At 43.5% G+C, this 25,101-nt stretch overlaps 1 protein-coding gene across 4 annotated transcripts in view; it reads left to right on the plus strand.

Moving 5' to 3' along the window:
• ACSL6 (acyl-CoA synthetase long chain family member 6) overlaps positions 1 to 25,101 on the plus strand; it is a 207,867-nt gene that overhangs the window by 174,770 nt on the left and 7,996 nt on the right. For all 4 annotated transcript variants that reach the window (XM_056575058.1, XM_056575059.1, XM_056575061.1 and 1 more), the window contains 5 exons: positions 5,244 to 5,339; positions 6,879 to 6,951; positions 10,914 to 11,002; positions 14,121 to 14,237; positions 17,734 to 17,877. In XM_056575058.1, coding sequence (XP_056431033.1) covers positions 5,244 to 5,339; positions 6,879 to 6,951; positions 10,914 to 11,002; positions 14,121 to 14,237; positions 17,734 to 17,877 — 519 coding nt within the window. The remainder of the gene's footprint in view (positions 1 to 5,243; positions 5,340 to 6,878; positions 6,952 to 10,913; positions 11,003 to 14,120; positions 14,238 to 17,733; positions 17,878 to 25,101) is intronic.

Consider the following 25,101-nt stretch of genomic DNA (forward strand, 5'->3'; position numbering starts at 1 on the left):
ACAGAAGCTGCTCTCTGCTGTGGCTAAGGGAACAATCACACTATGGAATATCTGCATATGGTATGAAAAAATATAAGGTGTCATTACAATCTGTCTCGCAAGAAACACCTCATTTTGGTCTGTAGATCAAACAATAAGAGTTATGGCTATTATGGGACGAGAAGGGAAAAAAAAGAGAGTGCAAAAATGAAAATTGGCCAGGACAAGTGGATTGTCATGAAGGACAAGTAGACAAGTATGCTCCTGTTTTGCAGTGTGAACGGTGAAACAAAATCCTATGAAAACGAATGGGAGGCTGCTGCACCAGAATTTCTGTGTGGAATTCTTGAGTGGAATTCTGCTTGGAAATTCTATGTGAATTCGCTCTTATGCTCCTTTTAGACAGGCAGAAGTCATATGAGAGCAAACCGATTGCTGCATGTTAATTAGGGCCTGTTCACACTGTAGAATGTACCCAAGAGCGTTTCTGCTGGCTGATTACAGTGGGCGCTGCCAGGTACTTTGGTGGGAGGATCTCGCAGGCATTGCCATCTCCATAGAAGAGGAATTCCGCCCAAAGAATGAACATTCTGCTGTGGCGATTCCACAGTCTGAACAGAGCAGCAGAATTCCATTAAAAACAATGGGATTATGCTGCAAGCGGGAATTTGCCAGTCAAATGTCCACAGTGTGAACAGAACCTTAATGTAGTAACTTATGGAAGAATTTATGGAATTTTTATCCTTAACACAATACAAAATTAGTACTGTAGCTATAGATTTTATAAATATTGTACTGCCACAGAGGAGCGCACTTTAGCTTTATATAGATATTATAGCGGTTAAAATGTATTAAAGCTACTAAGAGGAAATAACAATAGCAACAAGTGTCAGGGTAATGTGTTCCTTATCTTGGCATGAAGAGCACACCAGGGAAAAGCTGATAAGAATATGTTCAAGGTCTATAGCCTTATCTGTATAATAAGGAGCTGACTATGTTATCTAACCCCACATTAGGATGCAGATACTGTAGGACTGAATGGAATTTATTAGGTTACCTTGATAAAGAAACGTCAGTGATGTAAAACCCCATGACGTTTCTCCATGCTGGAAATATAGACATTTTTAATATAGTTCTCATTAATATCACTGTACAGTTTTATGTTTGAGTTACAATTGTAAGCAGCATTTAACCTGGTAAAGAAAAGGTATCAAGAGAAGCATTTTGTCAGTCTCAGCCCCTTTCACATATGTCCAGTAATTCATGATTTGTTTATTAGTGTCCAATGTTTTTGTGGTATATGGTTGATGTTTTTGCATTAGTTGTGGCACAGGATAACTCACTGCACTGAACTGAAAAAGGTTGAATACTTTGTTTTTCAGACCAACTATGGATGCTGGACCAATACACAAAGGGGGAGATTTATCAAAACCTGTCCAGAGGAAAAGTTGCCCAGTTGCCCATAGCAACCAATCAGCTCGCTTCTTTCATTTTGCAGAGGCCTTATTAAAAATGAAAGAATAAATGTCATTGGTTGTCATGGGCAACTGGTCAACTTTTCCCCTGCACAGATTTTGGTAGATCTCCCCCAAAGTGCACACTTTGTCATCATTTGTGTTCTGTACTTAGAAACATGCCAAAGTTAACCCCTTAATGACGCAGAACGTAAATGTACTTACAGCACCAGGACGTACATTTACGTCCTATACATAACCGCGAGCATCGGAGTGATGCCTGGGTCATGCGCATCAGGTCCCGGCTGCTGATAGCAGCCAGGGACCCGCCGACATCCGCGATCGCGTGGATGTCCACCTTTAACCCCTCAGATGCTGTGATCAATACAGATCACTGCATCTGCAGCATTTCGGTCACTAAAATGGTTGATCGGATCGCCGGCAGCGCTGCCGCAGAGATCCAATCATCCAGAACGGCAGACGGAGGTCCCCTCGCCTGCCTCCGCTGCCTTCTACGGGTCTTCTCCTCTGGTCTGAGAGCGAGCAGACCAGACCAGAAGATGACCGATAACACTGATCAGTGCTATGCCCTATGCATAGCACTGAACAGTATTAGCAATCGAATGAAATAGTCCCCTATGGGGACTATTAAAGTGTAAAAATAAAAGAAAAAAAAGAAGAAAACATTTCTAAAATGGAAAAAATCCCCCCACCAATAATAATTAAAATTTTCCCATTTTTCCCATTTCACCCCTAAAAGGTGTAAAAAAAAAAAATGTAATAAACATATTTGGTATCGCCACGTGCGTAAATATCTGACCTATTAAAACATAATGTTAATGATACTGTACGGTGAATGTAAAAACTAAAAAAATTGATAAAAATGTATTAAAAGTTTTTTATATATGCAAATATGGTATCAATTAAAAAAAGTACAGATCATGGCGCAAAAAATGAGCCCTCATATTGCCGCTTATACGGAAAAATAAAAAAGTTGTAGGTCTTCAAAATAGAGGGATTTTAAATGTACTAATTTGGTTAGAAAGTTTGCGTTTTTTTAAGCGCAACAGTAATAGAAAAGTATGTAATCATGGGTATCATTTTAATCATATTGACCCAAAGAATAAAGAACACATGTCATTTTTACCGTAATTTGTATGGCACGAAAACGAAACCTTCCAAAATTTACAAAATTGCGGTTTTCTTTTTAATTTTCCCACACAAATAGTATTTTTTTGGTTGCGCCATACATTTTATGGTAAAGTGAGTGATGGAATTGCAACGGACAACTGGTCGCGCAAAAAACAAGCCCTTGTACTAGTCTGTGGATGAAAATATAAAAGAGTTATGATTTTTTGAAGGTTAGTAGGGAAAAACGAAAACGTTAAAATATAATTGTCTGACTTAAAGCCCTCAGATCCAACAAAATTATTTTTTTTAAATATATCACTCAGTACCTAATCCTGACCATGTACATCTAATTTTTATGTGTCTAGCACCTTAATTTTTTTCTTTATTACACTTTTAATTTAGCTCATTAGTCTGAATTCCTCCCTCAGTTTTCTGTCTGCTCACATCTCCCCTAGCATTAGCAAAACTACAACTCCCAGCTTGTCCTCACTGACAAGTAGCGGGACACAAGCTGACAGTGGGAGGATTTTTCCTCCAGCTGTAAGCCCTGCGCTCACAGCTGTCAATCAAGGAAGTGTGTCCATGATGCATGGACACAGCAGGGCTAGTATGTGTCCAAGCAAGCAGGGTGGGCAGTTGTTTGACTGGCTTTTTCAGTATGAAATGCTTTACAACATATCAAAAGTTTTTGTATCTGACAATGCCCATTTAAGGCCAAAATGGGCAGAGTCCTTAAGGGGTTAAATGTGGCCTCTAGTGTATTATTCATTCAGTGTCCAACGTTAAAGAAACACTAGGTAAAGCTGACACCTTTTTATATATATAAACAGAGCAAGGACCTGCTTTCAACCACCTTAAAGGGGTACTCCACTGGCCAGCGTTCATAATATTTAGTTCCGATCACAGTGTGCGCGCGCTGCAGGGGTCGGCCATGCCCACTTGAGATGTCAGGTCATGCCCCCTCAATGCAAATCTATGGGAGGGGGTGTGACGGCCGTCACGCCTCCTCCCATAGACTTGCATTGAAGGGGCGTGACCTGACTTCTCAAGTGGGCATGGCCGACCTCCGCAGCGCGTGCACACAGCGTTCAGAACTAAATGTTCCGAATGCTGGCCAGATGAGTACCCCTTTAAGTCATAAGAACATCACACAACTCCACACACCAAGGGGGAGATTTATTAAAATCTGTGCAGAGGAAAAATTGTCCAGTTGCCCATAGCAACCAGTCAGATTGCTTCTTTAATTTTTCAAAGGTCTCTTTAAAAATGAAAAAAGCAAGCTGATTGGTTGCTATGGGCAACTGGACAATTTTTCCTCTGCACAGATTTTCCTTTTACACTGGTTTTGATAAATCTCCCCCCACCCCCCAGAGTACTGTCCCATATTAATGATACTTCCACACAAACCACTTTTAACGTGACTCTGTGAATTGTAACTTGCAATGTATCATGCGACACCAACACTATTAACCCCAAAACTCTCCTGTTTAGTGTCTCCAGGCCACTACCTCCTCAGGACTGGGAGAAACAGGCCTTTCCCTTGTCACTGGTCTTTCACTTTCCTGCCCAGGGCTAAAGTTCCACAAATCACACAATGACCTAGCTGTGGTTCCTCATAAGGTTGAAGTCCCTCATAACCCGTTTCTCTTTAAATTCCACACAGCCAATGCCCTCAGGGCTGATGTACTACAGTCCTGATGTCCTACAGGTTCAATTTTTTTTCAAGTCTGGGGGAGTTCTGGCAATTCCATATTTTGCTTGCTTTAGCTGAGTGGAATGGAAGTAAATGGATCAGTACTTGGAGCTGCGCCACTTGGTGAAATGATAGTCACTCCTAAGGGTAGGGTCACACGTGCCGTATTTATATGCATATTTGCTGCATTGTATTTTCATGCCCATTTAACTCAATGGGAAGCAAACTCAGCTGCAGAAAATAAGGGTAGCCCTACCCTTAGGGTCTTTTCACACGTACAGTACCCTGCGCATATTTGATGCTGCATATTTAAAGCTTTTAAAGCTGTGTTCACTCATTGAAATCTGCAGCATTAAGTATGCACAGCATACTGTACATGTGAATGCACCCACAGAGTGTATTGACATGTACAGTATCGTGCACATATTTGATGTGCAGGGTTTGAAGCTGCAGATTTGATGCTGTGTTCAATCTGTAAGTTTACACTGAAATCTGCAGCATAAAATCTACAGCTTCAAATCCTGTGCATCGTATACGTGCAGGATACTGAACGTGTGAATATACCCTAAGGGGTTAACCAGAACTTTAATCTTGACGGTACGACTCCCCGCAACTCTGCTAATCAGCTGAGGGAAGTGGTTGTGGCGCTTGTGCAATCATTGTTGCTTCTTCATTGCTTACAAGGGAAAGTAAAGAATTTAAAACATTGTCGGTGGACAAAACAAAATTGTCTTACATAAGCATGTTTAATCAATAGTTGAAGTCATTTGTTATTTTAGCAGATATATTTATTTATAAAATAGTGACATTTGTTCTTTTTTTTAGACTAATTTCTGTTTATTTTCAATGAATTTTCTGTTTGTTTACAAAAAATCTCTATGCATTTGTATATTATTGTCATGTGTCATCGACTACTGCTATGTATAATTTCACATTGATCTGAGTGATGCTGTGAACTTACGTGATATTTTGGTTATTGTGTCCAGGCAAGTCTTGGAGGACGTGTCAGAATGATTGTAACAGGAGCTGCACCTGCATCTCCCACAGTTTTGGGATTTTTACGGGCAGCCCTTGGCTGTCAGGTAAGAAAAGACATTTTATCTTGTTGTAAAGGAAGCTTTAAAGGGTCAAATCTCACTAAAAAAATAAATAAATAATCATATCTTAATCAGTACAGTACCTAATCCTGACCATGTATATAAAATTTTTATGCCTCTATCACCTATATTTATTTTAAAAATGGCTCTTTTCATTAGCTCACAGTGTTAGAAATCCTCTCAGGTGAAGGGGGCTTGAAGTGGTGGGAGGTGATTGGTGCGTCTTCTCATGCAGCCTTGTCCATGAGTCATCTATCTCTTGTCCATGACTCATGGACAAGCTTTATTCTGCTGCAGGACTGGTTAGTGTCCCAGTAGGCATGGGGACCCCTAGTGGTGGAATTTTCAGGAGCTGTTTTCTTTATTAAATATTTGAAACAATCTTATAACAAAAGGTCTTAAATTTTCATCTGTAACAACATATAAAAAGTTTTTGCATCTGACAGTGTCCATTTAGCCATTACGTATGAGGAACAGGGTTCACATGGCTTCCTATAACATGTCATAAGAAATGGGAATAACAGTGTTTATTTTAATTAGTTCTTTTTTCTCTCTCTACTATTTACATTGATATCCTGTTTAGCCATCATCCTTTCTATTCCTGTCTACTTGCATTTCCCCTATTTGCATACCCAACATCCTTGTACGATTGTAGTATTATGCAGGTCTTCACACAACAGTGTCCGTGTGTAACCTTATAGGAGTGAACAGCATTTCTACTGTGCGATAATTTATTGGCAGTCATTTAGTATACATGGGCTCACATGTTTCTAGTGTGCCCTGCGGCCAATTACCATGCAGAAAACGGCAGGCAATCCCATGAATCAGCTTGGTTTTACAGTACAAATTGTGCTGCAAATTGTAAATGGAAAATGTGTTGTTTTACCGCATTGCCAAACTATGGTCATTTGTATTCCTGTGGGCATGTCAGTTCTGTGTGGGATAACCTTCAGATGATCCCAGATGATAATTGCAAAGATAAAAGGAGTCCATGTATTAGAACTGGCGGATATAAGTTCAAAATAATGTGCTGAGATGGGTTTTTTTTTTTAATGCAGGCGCAGACATGTTTCCCAGAAAGCAAGCTAGGCACATGCATATGGGTGTCCCTTTATACTATTGCACCGGTGGGGATTGACACATCAATCTGCACAGTAGGGAGAAGGCTGGTGGCTGATGACATGAAGATTCTGGCCAAGGGCAGAACCATAGCCATAATAGCTGCTATGGGGAGGATCACTCAGGTCCAAGAACACTGTACAATTTTGTAGGCAATTATTATTTAGACTTTTACTAAATGGTTAAAGTTACTTATGCTGCTATTTTAGTTTCCTGTCATTGGATGGTCATCACATTTAGCTATGGAGCCCTATAAATTCTAGTTAGGACACTCAGAGAAAGGGATGCTTCAGTGAGGAGGGAGCCACAAGTGGCAGACCCAATGGCCATTTTTTATTCTTCAGGTTATCAATGATTAGAAATATTTTTCAATTTATTGGCGTTCTTGAATGATGTATTTGCCAGGTGTATGAAGGATATGGGCAGACAGAATGCACAGCTGGGTGCACATTCACCACTCCAGGGGACTGGACCTCAGGTAAGACCAATTTATTAATGTTTAATCTCAGAATGCTTAAAGGATTTACGCTGATCCGCAATATCATTAAAGGGGTACTCCGCCCCTAGACATCTTATCCCCTATCCAAAGGATAGGGGATAAGATGCCAGATCGCCGGGGTCCCGCTGCTGGGGACCCCTGGGATCTCCGCTGCAGCACCCCGCTATCATTACTGCACAGAGCGAAGTTCGCTCTTCACGTAATGACGAGCAATAAAGGGGCTGGAGCATCGTTACGTTGCGGCTCCGCCCCCTCGTGACATCATGGCCCGCCCCTTTCAATACAAGTCTATGGGAGGGGGCGTGGCGGTCATCACGCCCCCTGCCATAGACTTGCATTAAGGGGACGGCCGTGATGTCACGAGGGGCGGAGCCTTGATGTCACGCTGCTCCGTCCCCTGTATCGTCCGTCATTACGCACATAGCGAACTCGCTCTGTGCTGTAATGATAGCACAGTGCCGCAGCGGAGATCCCGGGTCTCCCCAGCAGCGGGACCCCGGCGATCTGACATCTTATCCCCTATCCTTTGGATAGGGGATAAGATGTCTAGGGGCGGAGTACCCCTTTAAAGGGGTACTCCGGCGCTAAGACATCTTATCCCCTATCCTTTGGATAGGGGATAAGATGCCTGATCGCTGGGGTCCTGCCGCTGGGGACCCCTGTGATCTTGCACACAGCACCCCTCTATAATCAGTACCCAGAGCATGTTCGCTCCGGGTCTGATTACTGGCGATCACGGGGCTGGAGCATTGTGACGTTACGGCCCCACCCCTGTGTGACGTCACGCTCCGACCCCTCAATGTAAGCCTATGGGAGGGGGCGTGACAGCGGGGACCCAGCGGCGGGACCCCCGCGATCGGGCATCTTATAAGATGTCTTAGCGCCGGAGTACCCCTTTAAGGACATAATGGCCCTCGTTTACTATTGCAAATTGTCTGCGTCAGAATTTGCACCAGAATGGAGAAAAACCCGACTAGCTCTCTATTTCACTGGGAAAACATGAAAAAGGGGCTTGGCTGTCAGAAAAGGGGGCGAGGCCAAATAAAAGTGGCGTGTTCTCAACATTTTTCACAAAAACCCAACATATTTACTAAGGTTTTCACAGAAAATGTAGTGGATTTGAGCTGAGGAAAACCCGTCAGATCAGAGCATGTGTAAAAAAAAAAAAAGCAAAATGTAGGGAAACCTTAGTAAATACTGTGGAAAATAAATTGTAGGGAATTAAAACCCACAAAGAAACCTACACAACACTCTTAGTAAATCAGGGCCAATATTGTGTAGGTGTCTTGTGGTATCTGGCATCAAGAAATTAGTTGCAAATTATTTAGTCCTATGAATTGGAGATATGACCATCAAGGATCGGACCTGCTTGTCTAGCACACCCTACAGTTGATCACATTCAGATCTAAGGCATTTGTAGGCCAAGTCAACACCCTGAAATCTTTGTAAAGTTCCTTAAACCATTCTTTAAATTGATGCATTATTCTGCTGACAGCACACAATAAATCTTCTCTTCCTGCACACCCTGTCCCCTCTCCCTGCCTTTACACTAACTATTCTCTGCACCTGCCTGCAAGACAGTTAAATCATACTTTACCATGATGTTAGTTTGGTTGCTGGGTGTTTAAACATTTTTTGCGATCTCCACAGTCCAAGAGTAATGCGATCAGGGGATGTACTTAAAGTCCCACAGACCTGCATGGGACTTCTGGTACATCTCCTGATAGCATTACTTTAAGGCTGCAGAGACATTTCTAAACCTTTTTTTAACATGTGTATATCAAGTTTAATCGAAATATCTCCAGCCATTCTCCCCCTTGGACGTGAGTAGCATCTCTGAATGCAGAGAAGTAACCATCAGACTTTACAAATCTGTTGAATGCTCCGTAGGTATCTTACTCAAGTTTTAGGTGTGGAAACTGGTAGTGGCCAAGCTGAAAGGAGTGTGAACCTAGCCTTAGCATTTTGTGGTCAAATCACAATTTTTGCCTTCAAGGCATAGATATGTTGGGAAACTATCAAAATGACATGCCAACCCATCTTTTCTTACACATGAGCGGGCTATCTTCATTTAAATGGCCCAAGCGTAGTCACCTATTGACTAAATTCAGTCTTTTTTTGAATGCATGTAAGTTTTAACTTGGAATAAAAAGTGCTGCAAGCCACGCTTCACAGTCTGAGCCAAAACTTGTATACACTTTGTGAATGACCCTTATTTAGTCACTAGCTAGTTATGAATGGGGCGCGTGCCTGTCCAAGCAAAAATATGTCAGCATGGATTTTTGATGTATACAGGCTTTTGAGGCACAAATCGTCATGTGACCCTAGCCTATTTGCATACAATTTGAGTGCCGTTTGAACATAAATATCTGCAGAATGTGGCATCTATGTAACCTATATAAAGGCCTGGCTTGAATGATAAGGTAGTATAAGGTACTGGGGGTGGGGGGGGGGGGGGTTATACATCATTCAGGTGTTGACAGCTTTTCTTTTAAGTTGAATAACCCCTTAAGGGTGTGTTCACACACATGCAGATTTAACACTATGTGACAAATCAAAAATCATTAAGAAATACTCACTTCCAAGGCTTACCAACAAAGATCTTTAATAAAGGAACTTTATTCTCCTATGGGGCTCATTTTGCATAGTATATAGCATTGTTTCCCAACCAGTGTGCCCACAGCTGTTGCAAAACCACAGCTCCCAGCTCCCAGATTGTAGTTTTGCAACAGCTGGAGGCACATTGGTTGAGAAACACCGGTATATACAGTATTTCACACTGGTAATTTAGTTGCTGACAGTTTATGATCATTTTAGCCTTACTGTACACAGACATGTATTGGCTGGACCTACTGTTTATGGGGGAGGGGGGGGGGCAGCTGCTGTCAGAGGAGTCTTGCACTGGCTTTACCCTTCTCAATTCAGAACACATAAAGATGAATGCTATACAGAGCTTCCAAGTGTATGGAGGTACCAGAAGAGATAGCTATCAAATGTGTGTGATCTGCTTTAGTAAAACCATAAAAACAACCACTGTCTTCCTGTTAAGCTTGTCCATGTACAAAGCAGACAACGCACCACACAGAGCTGCAGTGTAAAGCATGAAGGAGTAACAGAAAGGAGTCTTAGGATGCATTCACACCACGTTTTTGCAATACAGTTCCCGTATACGTTTTCAATTTGAAAACCATATGGAACCGTATGGAAAACCGTATGTATTGACTCTCCACTGAAAACCATATGCCAAACGATGCATCCTGTTGCATCCATTTTGCATCTTGTACGGTTTTGTCAGTTTTTCCCCTGTACCCAAAAAACGTAGCCTACCACGGTTTTTGGTCCAAATGAAAAACTATTGAAATCGTATACGTTTTTTTTAAGGGAGTCAATGGGAACCGTACAGAACCGTATGTGCGTATGGCTCAATCCGGTTTGCACCATATGGTTTTTGACTTTGCACAGTTTTTTCTTGGAATTTCAATCAAACAAGTGCAACTTTATTCATAATGCAATGAAAAGTTAAAAATGAAAGTTTTTTTTTCTTAAAAAACGGATGCTACCTGACAACTGTATATGGGTTAAGATTTGTACACACCTTTTGATACTGTTTAGTACGGTTTTGAGGAATCCGTTTTTCATCACAAATCTGCTACGGGAACTGTACATGGTGTGAATGCAGCCATGGTTTTGTTTTGCAGCTTAGACAAGATGTTGGTAAGCTGTAGCCACTGATCATAACTTTACCCTATCACAGCAGAGCTACATAGCAGCCAGCACTGAAAACATTGTTTTTGTACAATAGTTATTATGGATTATTATATGAATGTATTCATTTATTTACAGAATAGACATTATTGATGTATTTGTGAAGATATTTTGCAAAACCTGCCTGCACTCAATGTGTTACCCAATTCATTATAGCACATGCATGTCATTTGCAGGACACGTGGGTGCTCCGTTACCATGTAACTTTATTAAACTGGTCGATGTGGAGGAGATGAATTATTTTGCTACAAAAGGAGAAGGGGAGGTATGTACTATGCTGTACACAGTGGGGGAAATTTATCAATGTATTTAGACTCTTTTTTTCTGGCTGTGGTTTGGCAAAAAATTCTGTAAAATTTCTGTTTGTGGATGCAGTGGTCAGGAACTTATCACTGCAACTTCTTCTTAAAAGTTACCACCAGGCAGGGACCATTTTTAGAAGCAATCTTTTATATAAAATGAAATTATCATGAAAAATGTTTTTCCCCACTATTGTAAATGTCATTACCACCTTTAGCATCGACAGTTTCATCTACAGACGTTGACAGCAAATGGTTTAGGCCTTTAGAAACAGACTTTGGCATCTGGAATAACAAGATTGCTGTAAACACCTTTTACCACCACTCCTTGAGATCAGAAATGCAATACAGCAGCACTTAAAGGGGTACTACGTTGGGGGGAAAAAATGTTTTCAAATCAACTGGTGCCAGAAAATTAAACAGATTTGTAAATTACTTCTATTAAAAAATCTTAACCCTTCCAGTACTTATCAGCTGCTGTATACTACAGATAAACTACAGAGAAATTTGTGAAGTTCTTTCCAGTCTGAACACAGTGCTCTCTGCTGACACCTCTGTCCGTGTCGGGAACCACAGTGCTCTCTACTGACACCTCTGTCCGTGTCAGGAACTGTTGAGAGCAGGAGAGGTTTTCTATGGGGATTTGCTTCTAATCTGGACAGTTCCTGACATACACAGAGGTGTCAGCAGAGAGCGGTGTTGTCAGGCTAGAAAGAACTGCACAACTTTCTCTGTAGTATACAGCAGCTGATAAGTACTGGAAGGCTTCAGATTTTGAAATAGAAGTAATTTACAAATCTGTTTTCATTTCTGGCACCATTTGATTTGAAAACATTTGTTTTCCACTTGTTTTCACTGGAGTTCCCCTTTACCACAGCCACTTTTCCTTTCAGTTTAAATGTAGCTGTGCTGAGTTAATTTAGCCTAGCTGTGTATTGCTCAGACAAATTTATCATAATGCCGTGTGCCATTTTATAAATTTGGCGCACGACAGCAGTTTCACAACTGAAAATATTCACTATACAACAGGTCCACCACAGACAATAATGATAAATTTCCCCCTGTATGTCTGTCACTGATTTAAGAATGTGTATAAACTGGTTAATATGTGTAATAAACTGGTTAATCTATATAGAAATACATGTGCTGTCCTATCCACCATCTCATATTTTACGGACCTCTGTAGGCTACAATTGCATTTCTGAAAAAGTTTGTGGGGGAGATTTATCAAAACCGGTGAAGAGGAAAAGTTGTCCAGTTGCCCATAGCAACCAATCAGATCGCTTCTTTAATTTTTAACAAGGCCTCTGAAACATGAAAGAAGTGATCTGATTGGTTGCTATGGGCAACTTAGCAAGTTTTCCTCTACAGAGGTTTTGATACATCTCCCCCAGTGTCTTTAGAGACATTCTGTCACTATGTCTATGCTGTCCTATCTGAGGGCGGCATAACCTTGTGATGGAGATGCTGAATGGAACAATGTATGACTATTATACTATACTGTGTATAAGCAGACAGCTATCATTCAGCAGCCGTAGGGAGGAGGGAAAAGAGGGCACAGCGGACATTATCCATCATCTCTGAGGATATCAGGAGAATGGCTGCACAGAACCATATAAATAATACATAAATCTGTTCAGCGTCTCTGTCATTGGGTTATGCTGTTCTCAGAGAGAGCAGCATGAACTTAGTGACGGATTCCCTTTAAAGACCAGTATATGTGCTGAGTTCCATGTAATGTGATTTGATGGGCAACAAATGCATTTACTGTATACACAGAAAAGCCTCTATAGAAGAAGTTTTGGACTGTAGCCTTTTTGTGTTCTATGGTAAGGTTTAAAATGTTAAAGCGTAGTTGTCATTATTATAAAAAAAATAAGGATGTTCTCAGCTGCCCGCTGTGCCCATTTGCCTCTGTTTATTGCTTCTTAAAGGGCAGAGTGAATGTTCTACAGATTCTATAGACGTTCTATGAGCCGAGGAGTCTTTATGTGGTGGCCCAGTATGGGAGGTGTTACACCGTGCTCCTGCTGTCCTGTCAGGCAGCCTCCTTCAGTGTCCCCAAGGCCACCTGCACTTGTTTCCCCATTGTAAATATGTTTTACCATTTAAAGTGTTATAAAATGTAATGTTGCTTTAAGAGTTATACCATGTGATATGTCATGTCATTGTTACCCAGGAGGTACCAGTGACCAGGTGATCCCAAGAGGGACCTATGAGCTCCCTGCTAGTCTCCCCCATATAAGCCATGGGTGGAGCTAGCTTCTCTTTCTTTGAGCTCTGCTAAGCTGAGGTCCAGTGCAGTCGTGTTTAGTGTGTGTGTCCAGAGTGTTAGAGACCTCAAAGTCAAGTCCTGCAGCCACCATCAAGTAAGCTGAAGTCACAGCTTTGAGTCAAGTCAGTCCCTGTCATCTGTCAAGTCAGCGTGGTCTGCATTCAATTGTCCAGTCCTACTTCAAGTCCCAGCAAGCCCCTAAGGTCTCTTTGTCACAGGTCACCTCCTTGGGCCCTGGCTGAACTGTATAGACTTTACGAACTGTCTACCCTCAGTAAATCTACCGTTGTCCGTAACTTTATTGCCCCTGTGCCTAGCCCAGGATCCAGCGGTATACCTTTTGGTGGTTATAGGCTAAACCACCCCCTGGCGTCACAAATACAAGGGGTAAATGCCATCTGCCCCTAGGGCAACAACATCTGCTCTGCACCACACACCTCACCACCACATTTACATATTTAATGGGGTATTCCAGGAAAAAAATTTTTTTATATATATATCAACTGGCTCCAGAAAGATAAAGAGATTTGTGAATTACTTCTATTAAAAAATCTTAATCCTTTCAGTACTTATGAGCTTCTGAAGTTAAGGTTGTTCTTTTCTGTCTAAGTGCTCTCTGCTGACACGTGTCTCGGGAACCGCCCAGTTTAGAAGCAAATTCCCATAGCAAACCTCTTCTAAACTGGGCGGTTCCCGAGACACGTGTCATCAGAGAGCACTTAGACAGAAAAGAACAACCTTAACAACCTTAAATATTAAAGGGATAACCCCTTTAATATTTATAAGATTTACCATTGTCTTTCTTTCAGATATGTGTGAAAGGACCCAATGTATTTAAAGGTTATCTTAAAGATAAAGAAAAGACAGCAGAAGCTTTAGATCAGGATGGTTGGCTTTACACTGGAGACATTGGAAAATGGTTACCGGTAAGTCACTGTTTATTTAAGTGATATTTTGTGTATTTTCTTCCAGTTTGACTAATTAGACTTTGATTCATACAATGTGGCTTATCTTTGGAAGTCATTCTTGCTTAAAAAATGTTGCCACCAATATAAACCCCTTAATGGGGTATTCCGTCCCTAGACTTCTTATCCCCTAATCAATGGATAGGGGATAAGATGTCTGTTCGCAGGGGTCCTGCAGCACCCCCGTTCACCAGCTGCATGGAGTGAAGAACACTCCGTGGCTGATGACGGGCGATACAGGGGCCAGAGCGTGGCAGAGCGTGACCTCACGAGGGGGCGGGGACGTAACATCATCCGGCCCCTGTATCGCCCATCATCAGCCACGGAGCGTTCTTCGCTCCAAGCAGCTGGTGAACGGGGGTGCTGCAGGAGAGATAGCGGGGGTACCCAGCGGCGGACCTCGGCGATCAGACATGTTATCCCCTATCCAAAGGAGATGGAGATATCTAGGGGCAGAGTATCCCTTTAAGGATAAACTGACAACCTATTCACCCTCACTAAACCCAATATACAAGGTTATAGTGCGGGTGAACCTGAGTAAAATTATGTATTCCCTTACGTCCTAACCAGCAGCACAAGTGAGGTATTCTGCTCCTCTGAAGCTGGCAGGACGGTGGAATTTTTAATTCCGCCCAAGTAATTAAAGACTTAATTAGACCCCCATATAAGGCCTCCTCCCTTAGGCCACATTGCTTTTTTTCTGTCCTGTGCAGGACAGCAGGACGGTGCAGGCTCTGGGTTTTTAGCAGAGCCTGCATGGATTTTTTATGTTCTCCAACATCAATCAAGCTATATCCCTTCCAGTTCTGTGTCCTAATCCATCCTCTCCCAAGGAAGCTGCTGACCATACTCTGCACATTTCAAGAATCCTCAGAATCTACATCTCAAAAACTGGAGAATTTAGAAGATCGGAGCACCTTCTTGTTTCCTTTTTAGGAAAGAACAAAGGTCTTAAAGCCTCTAAACCCTCTCTGAGTAGATGGATCAAAGAGGCAATCTGGGAGGCTTTTATAGCCCAGGAGTTAGCTCCTCCTGCCTTTGTCACTGCCCATTCCACTAGGGCAGTCTCTACTTCTTTTGCAGAAAGAAAAGCTGTTCCTCTAGAACAAATCTGTGCTGCTGCCTCCTGGAGCATGCATAATACATTTATTAGTCATTACAGGGTTAATGCCAAATGATCGGAAGAGTTGGCCTTTGGGCAATCAGTCCTAAGTGCCACTCTGCCGTAGTCCCTCCCTATTTGTGTTGTTACTCGCTAAGTCCCCACTTGTGCTGCTGGTTAGGACGTAAGGGAAGCGTTAATTTTTAACATAAATTTTTTTCCCTTAGTCCTAACAGCAGCACACAAATTTTCCCGCCCAAAATTGTTTTGTTTGTTTTACTTGTTATTAAGCAATGTGGCCTAAGGGAGGAGGCCTTATATGGGGGTCTAATTAAGTCTTTAATTGCTTGGGTGGAATTAAAAATTCCACCATCCTGCCAGCTTCACAGGGGCAGAATACCCCACTTGTGCTGCTGTTAGGATTAAGGGAAACCAAATTTACGTAAAAAATTAACGCTTACTTACTCTGATCCATGGTTCTGTTGTAGACTTAGAGCCACCATTGCTAATATACAAATTTGCTCCTTTGCGCCATGGAGGTAGAAGCCCCAGTCCCCTTGACTGCTATATGCCAACCCATCTCTGAATATTCATATCCTCTTCAGAGCAGTCATGTTCTAATGAGAGAGAGCCTTTGCCCATGTGACCTCTTTGAAGAGGATACGCATGTGGCAGCAGAGACAACGGAGGCAGGGAAGATCAGAGAGCCAGCTCCCGCTTCCATTGCACAAAGGAGCATATTAGCAATGAAGGCTCTAAGTTTACAATGGGCGGAAATTTATAAGAAAACTACAATTTATATATATATAATATATATATATATATATATATATATATATATATATATATATATTTCTTGCTATATATAGCTATGCCTGTCCCTCTACTTATATTTTGTTTTAGGTGATAGTACTCTGTTTACACATATATATAGAGGATTCAGACATTAGCTGCCCATTTTATATTATTCTTATATAAGTTAAATGTGGGAGCAGGTTGTGTCACCCTTTTGTCTGTCTCCCGAATTGGAGTTTTTTCCTGTGTGTTTTTAATTGTTTGTAATGGTTATTATTTTTAAATGATGCAATAAAAATTACCATTTTTATAATTAGTTGAAATGTCTCCATAGTATTATTGTGGCATGTGCCTGTGGCATATGCCTATGGCATAGCCTTATACAGTGCGATTGGCTATCCGCTGATCTACAGGCTACATCAGTTAGATCAGCAGGAGGCAGGTAAGGGGACCCTCCTCCGCCATTTTAGCTCACGGAATCCCCGCAATAACGTTGGGGGTTCCATGAGCCCCTCTGAGTTACTGGAGATCTTTTACTTTCACTTTAGACGCTGTGATCGGCATTGATCACACCGTCTGAAGGGTTAATGACCGGCAGCAGCAGGATCGCCGCTGCCTGTCATTAGCGGTAAGTGTGCAGCTACTGATAGTAGCCGACACTCACTATTCTGAAGTGAGCGCAGCTCCTATGCTTGCTTCAAAGTCACTTAAGGATTCAGGGCGTACTGGTACGCCCTAGGTCCTTAAAGGGGTACTGCACCCCTAGACATCTTATCCCCTATCCAAGGATAGGGGATAAGATGTCTGATCGTGGGGGTCCCGCTGCTGGGGACCCCCGCGATCTCTCCTGCAGCCCCCGAGTCATCAGCTCTACGGAGATAAGTTTTTTCCATGGCTGATGACTCACGATACAGGGGCTGGCGGTTCGTGATGTCATGGCTCCGCCCTCTTGTGACGTTACGCCTTACCCCCTTAATGCAAGTCTATGTGATGGTGGCCACGCCTCCCTCAAAGACTTGCATTAAGAGGGCGGGGTGTGACATCACAAGGGGGCAGAGCCATGATGTCACGAACCGCCTGCCCCTGTATAATGAGTCATCAGCCACGGAGCAAACTTGGCTCCTTAGAGCTGATGACCCGGGGGGCTGCAGGAGAGATTGCGGGGGTCCCCAGCAGCAGGACCCCACAATCAGACATCTTATCCCCTATCCTTGGATAGGGGATAAGATGTCTAGTGGCGGACTACCCCTTTAAGTACTAGGACGCAGGGGCATACCTGTACGCAGCAAATGACCTTTTTTTTTTTTACCATGATTTACATAATTGGTTATTCAATGAAAAGCATCCAAGGTTATAAAATGATATAAAAAACTTTTTTTTGACTGATCACAAGTCTTCTTTCATATGATTTTGCAGGTGTACTTCGATATACTAGCAATAAGGTATATTGGGTAGGGGGAATAAGGTATATAGGATAGGGATAAAAGATTAGAATTACTTTAATTTTGCATTAAGATTCTATTGTTATCCTAAAAAAAATTATTTTTCTCTTAAATTCAGAATGGTACACTTAAGATCATAGACCGAAAAAAACACATATTTAAACTTGCACAAGGAGAGTACATTGCACCAGAGAAAATTGAAAACATTTATATCCGCAGTGAACCTGTATCCCAACTATATGTCCATGGGGACAGTCTACAGGTAAGTGCAATCTTCAGCACTTTATTGTTATCTGCATTTTGTATTCAAACCTTATTGGATTAAGCTAGCGATTTCCGATCAGAGTGCCACAGCACTCCATGACACTTCAGTCTTCAGCGCTACCAAAACAAAGACCCTTAATCTCTAGCAGACATATCTGCTAGACTGACCTCCCATGAAGCTGCCCGTAAAAACTGGGGGGTGGGGAGGGGGGTTTGTTCTACCATACTTGTATAAGTGGCTGATAATCAGTCTATGCAACGCCATGCCCCCTTCATTCATGTCTACAGAAGGGGGCATGGCGAGCAACCACAGTCATCACACCTCCTCTCATAGATATAAATGGAGGTGAGGTGGAGTGGCATGGCGTGACGTCACAACCACGGCCGCTCAAACCCAGCGGTCTGAACAAAAATGTTCAAAACACCGGAGGGCCGGCCCGGAGATTGCAGTTGGTGCCAGGACCCCCTTCCCCGAAACCCAACAAACCCCTCCACTCAGGCCAGGGGCAGAGTACCCCTTTAATGAATACTGGTGGGGAAGGGGCGGGGGGATGAGATGTGAGCCCTGAATGTGACTACTGAGGTGAGGATGGGATGTGAGCCCTGAATGTGATTACTGAGGTGGGGATGGGATGTGAGCCCTGAATGTGATTACTGAGGAAGGGATGAGATGTAAGCCCTGAATGTGATCACACTGAGGTGGGGATGGGTTGTGAGCCCTGAATGTGATTACTGAGGTGGGGATGGGATGTGAGCCCTGAATGTGATTACTGAGGTGGGGATGGAATGTGACCCCTGAATGTGATTACTGAGGTGGGGATGGGATGTGAGCCCTGAATGTCATTACTGAGGAAGGGATGAGATGTAAGCCCTGAATGTGATCACACTGAGGTGGGGATGGGTTGTGAGCCCTGAATGTGATTACTGAGGTGGGGATGGGATGTGAGCCCTGAATGTGATTACTGAGGTGGGGATGGGATGTGAGCCCTGAATGTGATTACTGAAGTGTGGATGGGATGTGAGCCCTGAATGTCATTACTGAGGTAGGGATGAGATATGAGCCCTGAATGTGATCACACTGAGGTGGGGATGGAATGTGAGCCCTGAATGTGATTACTGAAGTGGGGATGGGATGTGAGCCCTGAATGTCATTACTAAGGTAGGGATGAGATGTGAGCCCTGAATGTGATCACACTGAGGTGGGGATGGAATGTGAGCCCTGAATGTGATTACTGAGGTGGGGATGGGATGTGAGCTCTGAATGTGATTACTGAGGTGGGGATGGAATGTGAGCCCTGAATGTGATCACACTAAGGTGGGGATGAGATGTGAGCTCTGAATGTGATTACAGAGGTGGGGATGGGATGTGAGCCCTGTATGTGAGTACTGAGGTGGGGAGGGAATGTGAGCCCTGAATGTGATTACTGAGGTGGGGATGGGATGTGAGCCCTGAATGTGATTACAGAGTTGGGGATGGGATGTAAGCCCTGAGGATAAGTTTCCACTTGCTTTTTTTACACCTAAAAAAACGCCAGCAAAAACGCCAGAAAATCTGCCACAGCTTTTTCCTGCGTTTTGGCAGTTTTTCTGGCTTTTTTTTCTGGTGTGTGGAAATTTTGTCCCCTCTGGCAATTTTTTCACTATCTTCAGGGAACTACTCTGTGGGTCGGATGCAGAGTGCCCAGTACACAGAGTGTAAGGAAGTGAGGTGGTGATGTACAGCATCACTACTCACCTCCCCCGGCCGTATAATATACAGGGGTGCATAGTGTACCCGTGTATACTATACAGGAACCGGGAATCCCGTCACCAGACTGACAGAACTCCCTGCTCCTATAGCCCCTTTGAGCGGTATACACTATAAACAGCTATCTATAGATGTGTAGCTCCACCCCTAGTGATAACGTTATTAGGAGGTGGAGCTACCAATGGAAGGCAGAGTGGTAAGTGTGAAGCTCTGTTCACATTGTACTTTTTGTAAAATGTGAACAGATCCTTCTGCCAGAGCCTCCAGCTGTTGCTAAACTACAACTCCCAGCATGCCCAGACAGCCAAAGGCTTTTTTCAGGTGTGTGGAAGTTTTGTCCCCTGTGGCAGTTTTTTTCACTTTCTTGAGGGCACCACTCTGTGGGTCGGATGCAGGGCGCCCGGTCCACAAAGTGTAAAGAGGTGAGGTGTAAAGCATTACTACTCTCCTCCCCCGGCATAGGATAGGGTTCCCCATATTTTTATTCTCAGCCAGATACCAACCAAGCAGCAACAGCCTGACGTTACCAGGGTGGGAAAGGGAACATTGCTACTGGCCATCCCCAGCCTAAATAACACCAGCCTGTTACCGCCTAGGCCCAGGGACACCATTTTTGACTCTCCCGGTCTGTTGGTGCCTGGTCTTCCTGGTACTCCTGTGGTGGTGGGTACCAGGGTAATATTTGGGAGTTAGCGCTAGCTGTTTTTAGGGCTAATGCTAAGCCCTGACTTAGTAATGGATTCCGTCAATAAGACGGCTTCCACTACTAAGCCTGAAAACTCAATTTAAAAGAAAAACACAACACATTGGAAATTTTTATTTATTTAACCCCTTAAGGACGCAGGACGTACTCAAACGTCCCCTTTTCCGAGTCCTTAAGGACTCAGGACGTTTGAGTACGTCCTGTCAAATCCCGGCCCCCCGCCGCTAGCCGGAGGGGAGCCGGTGCCCGATGCCTGCTGAAATCGTTCAGCAGGCATCGGGGCATATCGCCTAGGGGGGTCATTATGCCCCCCCATGTCGGCGATGGCCGCAGATCGCTGGACAATTCAGTCCAGCGATCTGCGGCAGATTCCGGGTCAATCGGGTCTCCAGTGACCCGGTGACCCGGAATTACAGGCTGAGCCTGCATGGGTGAGGTGGCACTGGTGCCACCTCACGATCGCCCTGATTCGTCGGCCGGATTACCGACCAATCAGGGCGCCTGCTGCGGGTGTCACTCCCGCAACCCGCTCCGCCCCTCTTCCGGAGGACGTGAGCGGGTGCGGGACGTGCACCCCGGGTGCTGGGGACCCCGATCCCCGGCGTCAATGTTGGGATCGGGGCCCCAGGAGCGACGGCCGCGGCGGAGACGACGAGGGACTGACCTGTGCGGCTGGATCGTTGGAGGTGAGTGACAGCCTCCTGCTGTTGCTTAGCAACAGCTCCCAGCATGCAAAAAGGGCATGCTGGGAGCTGTAGTTATGCAACAGCAGGAGGCAGACCACCACAACTCCCAGCATGCCCTTATGGGCATGCTGGGACTTGTAGTTTTGCAACAGCTGGAGGCACATTTTTTCTATGGAAAAGTGTACCTTCAGCTGTTGTGTAACTACAACTCCCAGCTTGCACCAACAGCTAAAGTGCATGCTGGGAGTTGTAGTAGTGCATCTGCTGGTTGCATAACTACAACTCCCAGCATGCCCGTTGGCTGTCGGTGACTGCTGGGAGTTGTAGTTTTGCAACAGCTGAAGGCACACTGAGTTATGTAGCAAACCAGTGTGTCTCCAGCTGTTGCATAACTACAGTCCCCAGCATCCCCAGCCAAAGTAGTATGCCTCCAGCTGTTGCATAACTACAAGACCCAGCATGCCCTTCCGCTGTCCGTACATGCTGGGGGTTGTAGCTTTTGCAACAGCTGAAGGCACACTGGTGGCAAAACACTGAGTTTGTTACCAAACTCTGTGTTTCACAACCAGTGTGCCTCCAGCTGTTGCAAAACTACAACTCCCAGCATGCACTGATAGACCGTACATGTTGGGAGTTGTAGTTTTGCAACAGCTGGATGTTCCCCCCCATGTGAACGTACAGGGTACACTCACATGGGCAGAGGATTACAGTAAGTATCCGGCTGCAAGTTTGAGCTGCGGCAAATTTTCTGTCGCAGCTCAAACTGCCAGCGAGAAACTACTGTGAACCCCCGCCCGTGCGACTGTACCCTAAAAACACTACACTAACACACAATAAAAAGTAAAAAACACTACGTATACACATACCCCTATACAACCCCCTTCCCCTCCCCAATAAAAATGAAAAACGTCTGGTACGCCACTGTTTCCAAAACGGAGCCTCCAGCGGTTGCAAAACTACAACTCCCAGCATGCACTGATAGACCGTACATGCTGGGAGTTGTAGTTTTGCACGTTCCCCCCCCCCCTATGTGAACGTACAAGGTACACTCACATGGGCGGAGGATTACAGTAAGTATCCGGCTGCAAGTTTGAGCTGCGGCTCAAACTGCCAGCGTGAAACTACTGTGAACCCCCGCCCATGTGACTGTACCCTAAAAACACTACACTACACTAACACACAATAAAATAAAAAGTAAAAATCACTACAAATACACATACCCCTACACAGCCCCCCTCCCCAATAAAAATGAAAAACGTCTGGTACGCCACTGTTTCCAAAACGGAGCCTCCAGCTGTTGCAAAACAACTACTCCCAGTATTGCCAGATAGCCACTGACTGTCCAGGCATGCTGGGAGTTTTACAACAGCTGGAGGCACCCTGTTTGGGAATCACTGGCGTAGAATACCCCTATATCCTCCCCTATGCAAGTCCCTAATTTAGGCCTCAAATGCGCATGGCGCTCTCACTTTGGAGCCCTGTCGTATTTCAAGGCAACAATTTAGGGTCACATATGGGGTATCGCCGTACTCGGGAGAAATTGTGTTACAAATTTTGGGGGGTATTTTCTGCTTTTACCCTTTTTAAAAATGTAACATTTTTGGGAAAAGAGGCATTTTAGGTAAAAAAAAAAATATTTTTTTTACATATGCAAAAGTCGTGAAACACCTGTGGGGTATTAAGGTTCACTTAACCCCTTGTTACGTTCCCCGAGGGGTCTAGTTTCCAAAATGGTATGCCATGTTTTTTTTTTTTTGCTGTCCTGGCACCATAGGGGCTTCCTAAATGCGGCATGCCCCCAGAGCAAAATTTACTTTCAAAAAGCCAAATGTGACTCCTTCTCTTCTGAGACCTGTAGTGCGCCAGCAGAGCACTTTTCACCCCCATATGGGGCGATTTCTGAATCGGGAGAAATTGGGCTTCAAATTTTGGGGGGTATTTTCTGCTTTAACCCTTTGTAAAAATGTAAATTTTTTGGGAAACCAAGCATTTTAGGTAAATTTTTTTTTTTTTTTTTTACATATGCAAAAGTTGTGAAACCCCTGTGGGGTATTAAGGTTCACTTTACCCCTTGTTATGTTCCCCCAAGGGGTCTAGTTTCCAAAATGGTATGCCATGTGGGGTTTTTTGCTGTCCTGGCACCATAGGGGCTTCCTAAATGCGGCATGCCCCCAGAGCAAAATTTCCTTCAAAAAAGCCAAATGTGACTCCTTCTCTTCTGAGACCTGTAGTGCGCCAGCAGAGCACTTTTCACCCCCATATGGGGTGTTTTCTGAATCGGGAGAAATTGGGCTTCAAATTTTGGGGGTATTTTCTGCTTTTAACCCTTTGTAAAAATGTAAATTCTTTGGGAAACCAAGCATTTTAGGTAAATATTTTATTTTTTTTTACATATGCAAAAGTTGTAAAACCCCTTTGGGGTATTAAGGTTCACTTTACCCCTTTTTACGGTCCCCAAGGGGTCTAGTTTCCAAAATGGTATGCCATCTGGGGTTTTTTGCTGTCCTGGCACCATAGGGGCTTCCTAAATGCGGCATGCCCCCAGAGCAAAATTTCCTTCAAAAAAGCCAAATGTGACTCCTTCTCTTCTGAGACCTGTAGTGCGCCAGCAGAGCACTTTTCACCCCCATATGGGGTGTTTTCTTAATCGGGAGAAATTGGGCTTCAAATTTTGGGGGGTATTTTCTGCTATTACCCTTTTTAAAAATGTAAAACTTTTGGGAAACCAAGCATTTTAGGGATTTTTTTTTTTTTTTTTTTACGTATGCAAAAGTTGTGAATCACCTGTGGGGTATTAAGGTTTACTTTTCCCCTTGTTATGTTCCCCGAGGGGTCTAGTTTCCAAAATGGTATGCCATGTGTTTTTTTTTGCTGTTCTGGCACCATAGGGGCTTCCTAAATGTGACATGCCCCCCAAAAACCATTTGTCGCTCCTTCCCTTCTGAGCCCTCTACTGCGCCCGCCGAACAATTAACATAGACATATGAGGTATGTGCTTACTCGAGAGAAATTGGGTTTCAAATACAAGTAAAAATTTTCTCCTTTTTACCCCTTGCAAAAATGCAAAAATTGGGTCTACAAGAACATGCGAGTGTAAAAAATGAAGATTGTGAATTTTCTCCTTCACTTTGCTGCTATTCCTGTGAAACACCTAAAGGGTTAAAACACTGACTGAATGTCATTTTGAATACTTTGGGGGGCGCAGTTTTTATAATGGGGTCATTTATGGGGTATTTCTAATATGAAGGCCCTTCAAATCCACTTCAAACCTGAACTGGTCCCTGAAAAAAAGCGAGTTTCAAAATTTTGTGAAAAATTGGAAAATTGCTGCTGAACTTTGAAGCCCTCTGGTGTCTTCCAAAAGTAAAAACTCATCAATTTTATGATGCAAATATAAAGTAGACATATTGTATATGTGAATAAAAAAAAATTATTTTGAATATCCATTTTCCTTACAAGCAGAGAGCTTCAAAGTTAGAAAAATGCAACATTTTCAAATTTTTCATCAAATTTTGGGATTTTTCACCAAGAAAGGATGCAAGTTACCACAAAATTTTACCACTAAGTTAAAGTAGAATATGTCACGAAAAAACAATCTCGGAATCAGATTGATAACTAAAAGCATTCCAGAGTTATTAATGTTTAAAGTGTCCTTAAGGTGAAAAAGGGCTCAGTCCTTAAGGGGTTAATAAAAAACACTCCCCCACAGCCCTCGTTAACCATTTTATTAAAAGAAAAAAAATCCAGTTCATCCGCAGTAGTTCACCGAATCCTCTGCATACACAGATCTGAAACGAGAAGAAAAAGAAACCAACAAAAAATATGTTAGGACATTGGCGGAGAGCGCCCATAGTGCAATGTTTTCCCAAACAGAGAGCCACCAATTGTTGCAAAACTACAACTCCCAGCATGCCCAGACAGCCTTTGGCTGTCTGGGCATGCTGGAAGTTGTAGTTTATCAACAGCTGGAGTCCCCCTGTCTGGGAAGACACAGGCAGAAGGGTCTCTTCACATTGTACAATGTGAACAGAGCCCCACACTTACCACTCTGCCTCCCATCTGTAGCTCCGCCCCTAATTACATCAT

Source organism: Hyla sarda, chromosome 4 (assembly GCF_029499605.1).
Source record: "Hyla sarda isolate aHylSar1 chromosome 4, aHylSar1.hap1, whole genome shotgun sequence".
Lineage (NCBI taxonomy): Eukaryota > Metazoa > Chordata > Amphibia > Anura > Hylidae > Hyla > Hyla sarda.